The following is a 12,208-nucleotide window of genomic DNA, read 5'->3' on the forward strand; positions in this document are numbered from 1 at the left end:
AGGAATCCAAGATGATTAAATGATTTGAGATGGTTATGTTTTCAGCATTTGGGTCAGGAGCTTGAATGAAGCACATCAAATGGTCTTTTCTAGCCTTCCCTGCTGTAAAAGAACCTCCAAACCATTGAAGAGTTGTAATAATGAGATCTTACGACCTCAATGTAAACATGGGATTGTTGAAACTGGGATTGTCCAAATCCAGTATTCATAATGAAAATATTGGATGGGAACATCGTCAGATATCAGGCAGAGAAATAATATTTGTAGAGATCAGCCTTGATCTAAAATCTACGCTGTTTGCATCCTGACTAAAACACTTCCCTTCTGTCTCCTTAAGCTCATTTAACTCATTGGTTACTAATAAAGGGGTTAGTTTATATCATACTCATTGTTGGCTATTGCCATCTCTTGAAATAATACCATTTGATCACACCTCTATATGCCACACTACTAAAAAAGTAATCAATGTATGTATTATTTGACCTGCGATTATAGCGGTTCAAAAGAGTACAAAATTAAAGCTGCAATACGATTATATCAGACCTGAAAAAGCTGTAATGGAACTTCCTTGCTGAAACAACCACTGGTTGAACCAGTGCTGGGTGCATTTAACCTTTTTAAGTGAATATATTGAAAAAGAAGGATGGCCCAATATTAGAAAAAAAAGGATATAAAGTAAATTGGTGCATAATGTGATTACAGACAATAAATCGATCGAAGTTCTTGTGTAATAAAGACCCTAGAGGAGTTAGTTATCCAAAAGCAGCATAAGTTTTTAAATTCATTACTTCTATCTGAACGAGGGATGCACCCACCGTTCACTTCTTACAAATACTGGATTTTGGATATCTGCTGATCCTGATACTTTAATCACCACGGTTGGTTTTATGAGGTACAGTGGTATCCTCCAAGATCCGTTAGCCTCAGACTCACTTTTCCTCCGTGACTGAGAGGGAGATGAGGAGGTTGTGCCATTGCTTCCGTTGTCCTCCTCTTCTTTGGGTTCTGTCTTAATTTCCGGCTTTTTCTCCTCCACCTCCATTGGTTCTGGCTTTTCCTCCAACTCCTCCTTCTTCACCCCGCCAGAGTTGGAGTCGTTCTCACCCTGTAGACAAGAAAATAGTGATCTCATTAGGCCATGACATAAAAATTCACCAGATCATCGGTAAAGCAGGTTTAAAAAGTCATAAAAAAATGTGCAAAAAATGCCTACATTATTATTTAATGTATACTATGTGGTAATTGATGGCTTATTTTGAGTTGCCCGACATTAAAACTCTGCAGCCCTATAATATATATGGCATGTTTGGGACCTGAGTTGACCACACCCAATAAAGTTGTAAACGTGTGATTGGAGATGTAATGATGGAGGAGAGAAAGAAGAAAAGGAAAAATATGGTTTATTACAGTTTTCTCTGCAGCCAAGTGTCTAAGCTAAACATGTCTGGGGCCAAAGTGCAAATCTGAAGAACAATTCTTCATTTCCATTTAGCAAAGATTAATGAGGGAAAAGTAAAAAGCAGCCCTCATATTTACTGGATCAAACTTGCTAATCAAACCCACCTCCGTCTTGGGTTCAATTTTCCCACCAGCAGGTTCAAACTCCTGTTGGTCAGTTTGCGTTTCCGCTTTGATCTCCTGGGCAGGCAGGTCGGCTCCGACGTGCTGCGAGTGCAGGTCGGCGCTGGCGGCAGAGGCAGGTGTGGGAACTCTGTTATCCAAACTGGCCCCTGGTTGGGAGAGCTGAAGTAAAAAGAAAAATAAGGAGGATAACTGAAGGTTAAGTAAGAAAACAGTGTCACCCCCCCCCAAACTTTTCTGCATGCAGGGCTGCAGCTAATGACACAAACAAGCACCCTGTGTTTAACATTGATCTCTTAGTATAACACGTGGGGTGGTGGTACAGACGGTGTTGAGGAGGCAGTTATCAGACAGGTGGATGTGAATGGGATGGGGAGAGGAAGGGGGGGAGGGGACAGTTTGTCGGCATGCGGAGGGACTCGAGTCTCACCGGCGTGGTAGGGGGCTGAGTCAGGGGCTGCGTCTGTGCGGCTGCAGGGGGTTCCGGCTGGGGTAGGGGCTGAGAGGGGCAGGGTGGGGTGGCCCCCTGGGCTGGGGCCGGGACGGGGAGGGTGGGGGTGGAGCTGCGGCTGGAGGACTGGGGGTGTGGCAGGTTAGTGGCCACCCCAGCCGTGGAGGCTGAAGAAGCAGTGGGGGGAGGCGTGGAGTGCAAGGGGGTTTGGGAGGAGGCTAGCTGAGGGCCCAGCGGGGGCCCCAGAGCATTCATGGGGAGGTTAGCGCTCTGTTGCTGTTGCTGGAGAAAAAGGACACAGAGCAGGCGGACAAACAAAATATTAAACAGCAGACACCACAAACAATACAGGGTTTAGAGTACATAATGTGATCGGTAGGATCGATTAAACAAAGGCAAAATGGTTACTCAAATATTTCCCGTCTCTGAGAATAAATTTAAATTAGAATGACACCTTTAGAAAAGGTTAAAATGTCACATTAGTCTTGAGATCAGTCCTGCAGCTTAGTTAACTACAGCTCCACACCCCTGATGGCTCACCTGGGTGACAGGAGCCTGCGCCTGCGGCTGGCCCATTCCAGGACCAACTGTAACATTCATGGCACTGGACACAGAAACGGCACCAGATCCAGGTGTGAACTGGGTCTGAGGCAGGAACTGTCCCTGATTGGGTGTCTGGCCCACCATGTTGCCATGTCCAGGCATCAGGCTCTGTGCCTGGGGCATCCTAGAGGGAGACATTCCCACCTACAGGATAGGAAAAGAAGAATATTAGGAGCACAGAACACATCAATAAAATGGGATCAAAATTGGGTGTCATCAATGTTGCATGAAATATAAACTAATAAACCCTTTGTTTGTATTACACTTCTTTAAGATTAGTATTTTCTGTAAATGTTTAACAGAAAAGCAAATTAGTTATAAAACCCAAACAACAAAAACAAATGGAAGTAAAACATAAAAGGATTAAGAAACAACAAATATGTTATTTAAAAAAAAAACAAGAAAAAAAAGTCTAAGAAAGATTCCTTGTTTTGTTTATAATTTGTATTTAAAATGTGTTGGAAATGCTATAAGTACTGCTAAAGCTAACTGAAGAGTCAAACAAGAATTATTTCACATAATGGAATAAGTCGTGCAGAAGTGTACGACTCTGGAAGGAAGAATACTATTATAAATTAAATGTTTTCATGATATCCAATGTTAAAAGAGGAGGGAATATTAGTATTATGATCCCTATTACTTTCGGTGTAATTCACATCTTTTTTTCTTTTAACTGAACAATGACCAAAAAAAATAAAAATGTTTAAAGATAGCAATACTAACCAACTGGTTTATCTCTCATAGCTCATTTTTTTAGTTAACCCCTTGAGCCTAAGCGCCCCCTTCCTAGGGGGCTGGAGCTATTTTACAAAAATTATAAGCTTGTAGCTGAATACTGACACACACTTATCATATGTTCATGTCTCTAAAAGCCTCTAAAAGACTTTCTACTTCATTCTAATATTCACCAAGCATAGCTCCAACACAGTGCCAAAATGCAATTTATGACCCAAGTTTGGATTTTGGTGGATCTGGTTTCAACACACCTAGCGGTGCTGAATTATGTATTTCTAATGAAATCCAAAGACACTGAATCCGCTGAAGCCATACTCTTTCGCAAAACTCAAACACGTCCTTCAAAAGTACCAGCAAACCAAAGCAAATAACCTGTCCTTCCTTTGCTGTAATCAAATTATATTTTCATCCCAATAAAAGTCAATTTTCCTAAATATATCTAACCAGTAGCTTATTATTTAGCTAAAAGCTACCTTTGCTCTCTGTATTACAGTACTACAACATGCCCATATTTGGAATCCGTTATCCTGTGTCAATCAAAAATCTTTCTGCTACTCTCGCTTGTGTTTTGCCGGGGCTTCCTTCCATCTCATACTGGTGCTCACCATTGCATTCTGTAGAAAGCAAGCTTTCCAAAAAGGTATGAAGCTCCCTGATTGGACAAACAGTTATTTAGCTTCGCCCTGCGTCTTCATGTATTTTTTCTCCCAACTTAGATTTATATGTATATTGTGTAATTACAGTGCGTAAATAAAGAGTAATGAAAAAAAATTTTTGGGATGAAAACTGTATTTTTTATAACCAAATATTTAACATTATTCCAAATTTTTAATTTTAGCATTTGTACTGTTCCAAAACGGCACAGTAAAGGTTCACATGGATAGTTTTCCAATCTAAACACCAAACTTGCTACATATGTAACCAAGATGTTCTAGTTACAGCTTATTATGTTTATTTCCTTCGTTACAGGTAGAGTTATATTTTTTTTTTTTACTTTTAATTTTTCAATGCATGTCCTTTTTGTTGCTTGATAACAATACTAGCCGTTTAGGCTAAGTAAGAGTATTCCTTTTCAAGAAAATAGCCCCGGGGGGCTTAAGAGGTTAAACTACTGGTCTCATATAAAGATTTGGTTCAAGAAACTAAAATTCAGAAAAAGAAAAGGAAAAATATTTCCTCTGTGAAGTTCTTACCGGGGGAACAGAGCTCATGTTCATTTGCTGTGGGTGGTTCATAGGAGAAGCTGCTCGGGGTCCCATTGACGACTGGGCGTTGGACATAGCCATGTGGTTGAACTGGTTCATACCTGTATACCCCCCAGGAAAAAAAAAAAAAAAAAAGGCAAGCGAACCATTCAGCCAGAGAAAAAAACTACATCAAAACAAAAGGTCAACATGGCAGAGGAAGTTCATACATTTGTTCCTCATTTAGCTAAATGTGCAAACTTAAACCCCAAAGTGACTTCAAACACGTTCAGTCTGTTCAGTTCAAGAGCATGCTGCTCAAGTTTCTCCATACCTTCAGGTAGAGGTGGAACGGTTCACAAAATCCACGGTTCGGTTCACGGTTTCGTGGTCACGTTTTTCGGTTCGGAATATGTTGATTGTTAGCCTGACATGTTGGTCGTGTTGCTGTTAGCATAAACAAAACGTGTTGCACAATGTTTGCACACCGTTTTTATCCACAACTTTCTTTCCGCCGTCATCGTAGGTCACTCTAAATGCAAAGTGGTCCCATACAGCAGACCTATAAAGTGCTGCTGGCGCGTCTTCAACTCCTGTTCTTTCCCACTCGCCATACCCACACAAAACTGATTTTTTTCTGCTACACACGGCTACGCTGCTTCGCTTCTTCTTCTTGTTTACTACTGGTGGTTGGCTTTGGTCGCAGAACCACCACCTTCTGCTCTGGAGTGTACATGCTTCGCCTATGAGAAAAAGGAGCAGCATGAACCGAACGCAACACACGCGAATCGAACTGAGACAGTCGAACCGAACGGTTCAGACGGTTTTCATAAACCATTCCATCCCTACCTTCAGGTATTCTAGGTAAACATCTCTTATGAATGTTCAACTTATCTTGATTGTGAGAACCTCCCCCCCCAAAAGTGCTGAAATAAGGTTTTCCAAACCCTTAAATGTTTGACCCATATCCTCACTGTTGTTTATCCTCTCAATAGTGGACATATGTTAGTGTCGTCAGTGCTAACAGACGTAGTGCCCATCTTAAAAAAAACAAACAAAAGATGGAATGTTCTCACGCTTGTGGGATAAAGCCAGAGTGTAAATATTCTCCCATTATGAGACATTTGTAATTTTAATGACAACTTTTTCCCCCACATTCATTGTCGGAGTCACTGATCTCCATTTATTCACAGTATTGCTGATAGACCGAAAAAAACTGAAGTCACCTGCCGCCATCTTGGTACTCCCCACTTTCACTGAGTCGTGCCATAAAAACGGTGATGTAATGCAATTAACAGAACAGTGTAATCAATCAATTTAGCACTTTTGGCACATCATCACAGTGTAATATTCTTCATAACAGACTACAGTATTATTATGCTCCATTAACACATTGATTTTGCTGTAATGGATTTGTATGTCATATTACATGATTAATAGATTTCATGGACTTCATACTGACAATGCAATGTGATGTGGCTATTTTTTTTTCTTACCATAAATGAAAAAGATCTTCAGATTCTATGAAACAGAAAGTGTGTGTCAAAGTGATGAATTTGAAAATGAAAATGAGAACATCTTCATTGTTCGATGCAGTAGTGCACGTATGGTTTACATTCCAGCCGGTCTAACCAGGGAGTACCAATAAAGCAGCTTGTGACTTCACAGCACTGTGTACTACCAACGGCTATCAGCAATCCAGTGACTAAATAGAGGTCTGTGGTCTTAGTTGACAACTTAATCTTATTTGAACATTAACAACATTAAGATGAAATCTGTACCTGGAGGAACCTGAATGCGATTCATGATCTGATTTGGTATGTTTGGTAGAGAAACGGGTCCATCTATGAAACAAAAAGAAGGATTCATCAAATCACTTCACCAACAGGTGGGACTGTAAAAGCACCAAAAGTGGGCATAACTTCCTGCAGTCTGAGTGACGTCATCCTGAATTGTACTCACTCTGTGGCCGTGGACCCAAGGCGTTGGGCTGCGTGAGGCCAGGCTGCTGCGTCGCCTGGGCAGTCATAGGTGGCTGGTTGATGATCTGCTTCTGCAGCCTTGAACGTCTCTTCTCCTCAAGTTCCTTCTGGATTTTGTAAATCTTTTCAGCCAGGAAGTGGTAATACTCATCCTGAAAGAAAAAGATTGCAATGTTGATCATTTGAGCAAAAAAAAAACCAAAATCTCACAGCGTATATTTCAACTGATAGTGCATCTTTTAAGTCAGGCACTAAATAGGCCATCTTACCCGGCTGTTCGCCGACTCATACATGTCTCCCTCGACTTTTCTGGCATAAGCGACCAGATTTTCCATTCGCCTGTCCTTTAAAGCAGCCGGGTCAGGGGTAGGGAATATGGCTTGTACTCTGCAACATTAAACAGCAACATTTAAAGAGATGGTTTATACCAAAGCATTCTGAGAAAAAAAAAAGGAACAAACTAGCCAAAAGGTTTTTTCACTTAATTGGAACAGCCAAAGGGCAGCAGTTACCTCTCTAAACTCATGGCTAACACTTACAGTTTATGAACGAGGTGATTGCGCAGGTCCTGAGTGACATGCTCATGCCAGGCCTTCCTGGCGCCTGTGGAAGAGACGGGTGCTGCTGTGGGCAGGCTTCCCATCTGGCCCACAGAGCCGTCTGACAGCAGCTGACTGAGGGTGGAACAGGGAGGAAAAAAGGTTAGAAGTTACAAATATACCACTTCCTTGAATAAAATGATTATTAATATATGTCCTTAGAACATAAAAATGTGTTTTATGGTTCTACTGAAGGAAGCAGAGACTGACTTGTTAGTGTTGAGCGTGTTGGAAAGGGAGTCAGTGTGCAGATTGGTCTGTTCTGACGCAGTCCCACCCATTGTCCCGCCTCCAAGAGGCATCTGGTTACCTAGACACAAACATATTAGCAAAGAAAACAGCCTTCAAAGATCAAGCTCCAAACATTATTTTGTAGATCTTAAAAAGGAATAGTTTGTCACTTTCAGTTTATGTCATATTTCATTATAGCACTGATTTTGCACAGCATTATCAAACCAATATAAAATTCTAAATATTAAAAGAACTTGACTCAAAAATCTATTGGTACTTGGCCTGTTGTGATTACGCTTTTGCTGAACATAATCTGACCGCGATAAATGAAAATGATAGCAGCATATTAATGTAGGTAATCCCCTTCAACGTTTCTATCTAATTTTCTATAAAAATACCTTTTGATTTATGCTGCTACTCAACTTAAACATGTTAGTCAGCAGCTAATGCTGAGATTCAGTTCCAATATGTTTAATTGAAAATGTTTACAAAACTTACATTTTACATAAGAAAGTACTTAGAATTTAGAAAATACACAAACAAGTAGCTAAGTCAGTAGTGCTAATTGAATTACTAATCATTATATATCAGCCATCAGTGGGAGGACGTTTAATCTGTAGCCTCTTTATTCTTCTTTTAAGGTATTGGTGAAATCCCCTTCCCCCGGAGAGCTGTGTAACAGACACACCCCTCTCTCACACATAGTGTGACATAACCTCTAGTGAAATTAATCAATAATGATCAATAACAGACCTTTTTCTAAATGGTTAAAATCCGTTATTAATGTTCTAATAACAGCTGATATTAAATCAGTGCTTTATTTTCTTTTCTAAATATACAATTGGAAATCATCCAAACTTTGAAACGATTCTGGAAAAGTGGTGCCATATTATCATGTAATGAACTTTATTATGTGGTATGCTAAATATTAAAAAGATGGAAATTATTGGCCTGTAATCCATTTTATAAAAGTAAAGTAGTCCTGCTGTAATTTTCCAAAGTTTGATCAACTTAACACAAATACACGTCTCCCATAATAGCCAAGAGGAAATGACGGTTTAAGGTGATAAAATAACCCATAGTAAGCACAGGTTGATGCTGATGAATATGTATATTTTCTTTTCATAAAACTACTTTTCTACAAATAAAAATAAACCAGTTTTTCCAGAAAATAGAAAACACACATACCATTATAGTTTTTACTTAAAGCAGTTAACAAGAAGTCAGATTATGCAAAAAAAAAAAAAAAAGCATATGCACAAAATTGTGTTTGTGATCTATTTCCAAATAGAACACGGCAGGTGGACATTACCGATAGTGCTGATGGGTCTCATCTGCTGAGCAAGCTGGGTCTGGGAGTTCTGGGCTCCTGTTTGTCCTGGGGCCTGCTGAGCTGTAGCCTGTCCAGCCGCCTGGCTGCTGTAGGGCAAACCGAGTGCTGCGTAGGCTCTCTGCATGGAGCTGGGGTCTATGGGAGTTGAGGTATTGATGGTGGGTGCGCTGGGCTGACCCATGCCAACAGAGGACATGGGGTTCTGGAGGCCGGTGTTTGGGGAACTAAGCAGAGCTGTGGTAAGGAATAAAAATGAAAATAACTTTAGCTCAAATTTTGTAAAAATAAACAGAGACACTTATATGTGTTGAAATTTTCCGAACTGTAACAAAGTTCGGACTTTACATCCTCGATTGTTAAGATTCAAAAAATGTACAATCAGAAAACTGCAAAAACAAAACCAATAGAGAATTTTCAAACTTTCGATGGATGAAAAGGTTATAAACTTCAACTCTAGAAAACAGAAAGTTAGCAGAAAATATAAAGTGGCTCTTTATGCAAGAACATAATACATCATGTTCTCCAATAAGCAAGCCAAGGAGAGAGAGATAAACACTGGAAGGACGCTGACTGAAGAATGGAAAGAAAATGAGGAAAGTTTATCCAACTACTGTGATTAATCAAGTGCAGGGAAACTAGTGACTGAAAACATTACACCAACATTTACCAGAGAGTTAACATTTCTATAATTACAAATCAAATACCGGGTAACTATTGAAAGCTCTGTTTCTATCTTTACAAAGCAAAGCCAAAGGTCTAAAGGTCCGGCCAACTGGCTCTTTAAAACAGAACCGTCAAAAGCTTCCTGTGTTTGCTGCCTGGACGACCACAGTTCGAAACATTAGGTCAAACTTACGCTGCTGGGTTCGCTTGTCGCTCGCATTCTTCAGCGGGAGGCAGACCGGACAGTCGTGTCGTGTGCAGTTTTTCCAATGGGAGATGATCTGTCTGGACGATGCGCAGTGAGCCACTGCAAAGAACAAAAGTTCCAACATAGATCCTTATTTAACAAACCACAAAGATAAATTAATTAAGCAACAAAGAGAAATGCTACTACTCTCCATCCTAAAAGGCTGTTGGTTTGGCCCACCAAACTTAACTTCCTTTTGGGTAGGGCAGAGTAAAGGCTTCTTATCTGACAGGAAACCCCTGATGAATACATTTTGTGCTAAATATTTGACACCTTTTAAAAAATGTCAATATAGCTTCAAGTGAGATGTATCAGGCTTTAGGTACTGAAACACAAAGATGTAGATTTAGATGAGCTGTTTGGTTGTTAAAACTTTGATTCTGATCTTAAAATTGACCCCAGAGTCAGGGAGGCACCAGCTTATGAAACATAAGAGTTTAAGTAACATCTGGTCAATATTAATATCATTTTGGCATTGCTTGATAGCAACCTACCTTGGCAGGATTTCCCAGCCTGGCAGTGGGTCATGTGGTTGAGGACGTTCTTCATCGTGCGGCAGTGAGGAAGGGCGCAGCTTCTCACCTCCCCGTTAGCCTGCTCTCTCCTCTGGCACTTGTGTGCGTGAAGCAGCAGGACCAGCTGCTGCTGGATCAGCTTGCGCTTCTCTGGATCAGCTGTTGGTCCTGCCGAAGGCACCGCCACACCTCCGCTGCTGGCCAGCGGGAGCATCCCTGCCTGCTGCTGCTGCGGCTGCTGGAGCTGCTGAGCACAGGAAAGCAAACGAATGTCAGCGCTACCATGAATTACAGAAAAATTCATCTTTTGACATTCTAAAAGAAGAAACTACGAGTTAGGCTTGGATCAAACTTATGATGAAGAAGTTAAACAATGGTATCACAATCAGCCCATTTCCCCACTATATCATTCCTGCAATCTAAAAAGTTTAGTGACCGGAGAAAATGCAGAACAACGAAACAAAAACATGACTGTTTAGCAGCTTGTCACCTATTACTTGTCTTCAAAATCAAAGTATTGAATGTTTAAGATCAGCTATAATATCTGTAATAATATATCATTTTATAAGCAGAGGGAATTATTTCTGCTTAATCTTTTAACTTGGGCATTTATGGCACAATAACAGTAGCATTTTGAGGGAGGAGTGTTGAAGGTGCTGGTTTTCCAAAAACAGCATTTAGGCCAGAAAGCTTAATCTTGTTCTCATGGGTTCATCTATTTCACATGGCTTCAACAATTCAAAGAGAAATACGGTTTGCAACCCTGAAAATAAAAAAGGGATACTTCTTGGCCAGTCATCGCCTCCCACCCTACCAACATTAAAGCCGTAGGGAAACTGACCGTTGCAGTTCCGAATTCTCCTGAGTGGTGAAAGACTTTACACAAGTGAATAAAGTGAATGCGATTGGTCCTCATCAAGGGGGCGGGATTGTTGTGGCGTAAGGTTCGCAAGCATTTTGGTTGTGGCCGGTTTGTCGGAAGCATCTTGCTAACCAGTTAACAACTTAGAGCTATTAAGTTCCCAATGGGAAGTTACATTGGGACCAAGTAGCACTAAATCAGTGACTTAGAAACAACACTGTCAAGGAACGCTATGGACAGCGGAAACATGCAAGAGGAGGAGAGTTTTGTGTCAAGAGGATGTGGATGAGTTTCCTCAGTCATACATTTTTTATTTAAAGGAGGAAAGTGAGGGCAAAGTTGTTGTGGAAGAGGACGCCAGGGCGGCAGAAGCTTGGTTTGGTGTAGAAGGCTTACAGCCGTACATGTTTGAGCCCTTGTCTCGCAACGCTGCCAGTTGTGTTAGCTCTACGCCTGCTGAAGACACAGACGTCCATCCCCATGAACACTGGGATGGAACTCAATGGTAAAGTGAATGATTCTTATTTCTTATGAATCAAGATGCTTCGACAGATGGCCGTTGATATATGATTTGCCAAATTTAGGTGTACAAGCTGTATAACTAACTGGCCTGCGTAAGACAACAACAACAAAAAAATACAAAAACAAAAAAAACAACACAGATTTTAAGACAGGATTTATTTTTTAATAAAAATGTTCTAACTTTTGGGACAATATCTGATAAAAAGTGTATTTAAATAAATGTTTAAGCCAGAACTATTTGACATTTAACTAGGATTTCCCTATGTCTTTAAAAAAAATATTTTTGCCTTTTCTTATGTGAATTGATTTTGTATATTTTCTAAGTAAAACCTGATTAAATTATACACATACTTTTGTTTGTTAATATAACACAGTTCCATTTTTTAAAGGGACAATTAGCAACTTAGGTTAGATTTGTTGAACTAATGCAGACCACAGATTGCACCAGCTAAGCTGGAGATCAAAGCAGCTCCTCCAGAACTACTATGCTGCTTCTCTGATTACCGTATTTTCACGACTATAAGGCGCACTTAAACGTCTTTTTTTCCCCTAAAAATGTGCGGTGCGCCCTTTGGTGTGGTGCGCCCTATGTGTGTTGTAACTGCGACTTTTGAGACCACCTCATTGAGGAGATGATGAAAGAGTGGCTGAATGTAAGGAGACCAGGTGTTTTTTTTTCCACTCATCACCATCGCTGTTA

At 40.4% G+C, this 12,208-nt stretch overlaps 1 protein-coding gene across 5 annotated transcripts in view; it reads right to left on the minus strand.

Moving 5' to 3' along the window:
* crebbpa (CREB binding protein a) overlaps positions 1–12,208 on the minus strand; it is a 60,126-nt gene that overhangs the window by 15,808 nt on the left and 32,110 nt on the right. For 2 of the 5 annotated variants that reach the window (XM_038291516.1, XM_038291501.1), the window contains 13 exons: positions 10,104–10,368; positions 9,556–9,669; positions 8,679–8,933; positions 7,346–7,445; positions 7,076–7,210; positions 6,806–6,923; positions 6,517–6,688; positions 6,336–6,398; positions 4,564–4,676; positions 2,573–2,779; positions 2,012–2,314; positions 1,564–1,743; positions 934–1,105 (listed from right to left, as the gene is read on the minus strand). In XM_038291516.1, the coding sequence (XP_038147444.1) occupies positions 934–1,105; positions 1,564–1,743; positions 2,012–2,314; positions 2,573–2,779; positions 4,564–4,676; positions 6,336–6,398; positions 6,517–6,688; positions 6,806–6,923; positions 7,076–7,210; positions 7,346–7,445; positions 8,679–8,933; positions 9,556–9,669; positions 10,104–10,368 (2,197 nt within the window). Of the gene's footprint in view, positions 1–933; positions 1,106–1,563; positions 1,744–2,011; positions 2,315–2,572; positions 2,780–4,563; positions 4,677–6,335; positions 6,399–6,516; positions 6,689–6,805; positions 6,924–7,075; positions 7,211–7,345; positions 7,446–8,678; positions 8,934–9,555; positions 9,670–10,103; positions 10,372–12,208 lie in introns of all 5 variants that reach the window. The other 3 variants (XM_038291508.1, XM_038291492.1, XM_038291526.1) reach the window with 2 other exon arrangements.

This window comes from Cyprinodon tularosa, unplaced genomic scaffold (genome assembly GCF_016077235.1).
Source record: "Cyprinodon tularosa strain WSP-4 unplaced genomic scaffold, ASM1607723v1 ctg108, whole genome shotgun sequence".
Taxonomy (NCBI): Eukaryota; Metazoa; Chordata; class Actinopteri; order Cyprinodontiformes; family Cyprinodontidae; genus Cyprinodon; species Cyprinodon tularosa.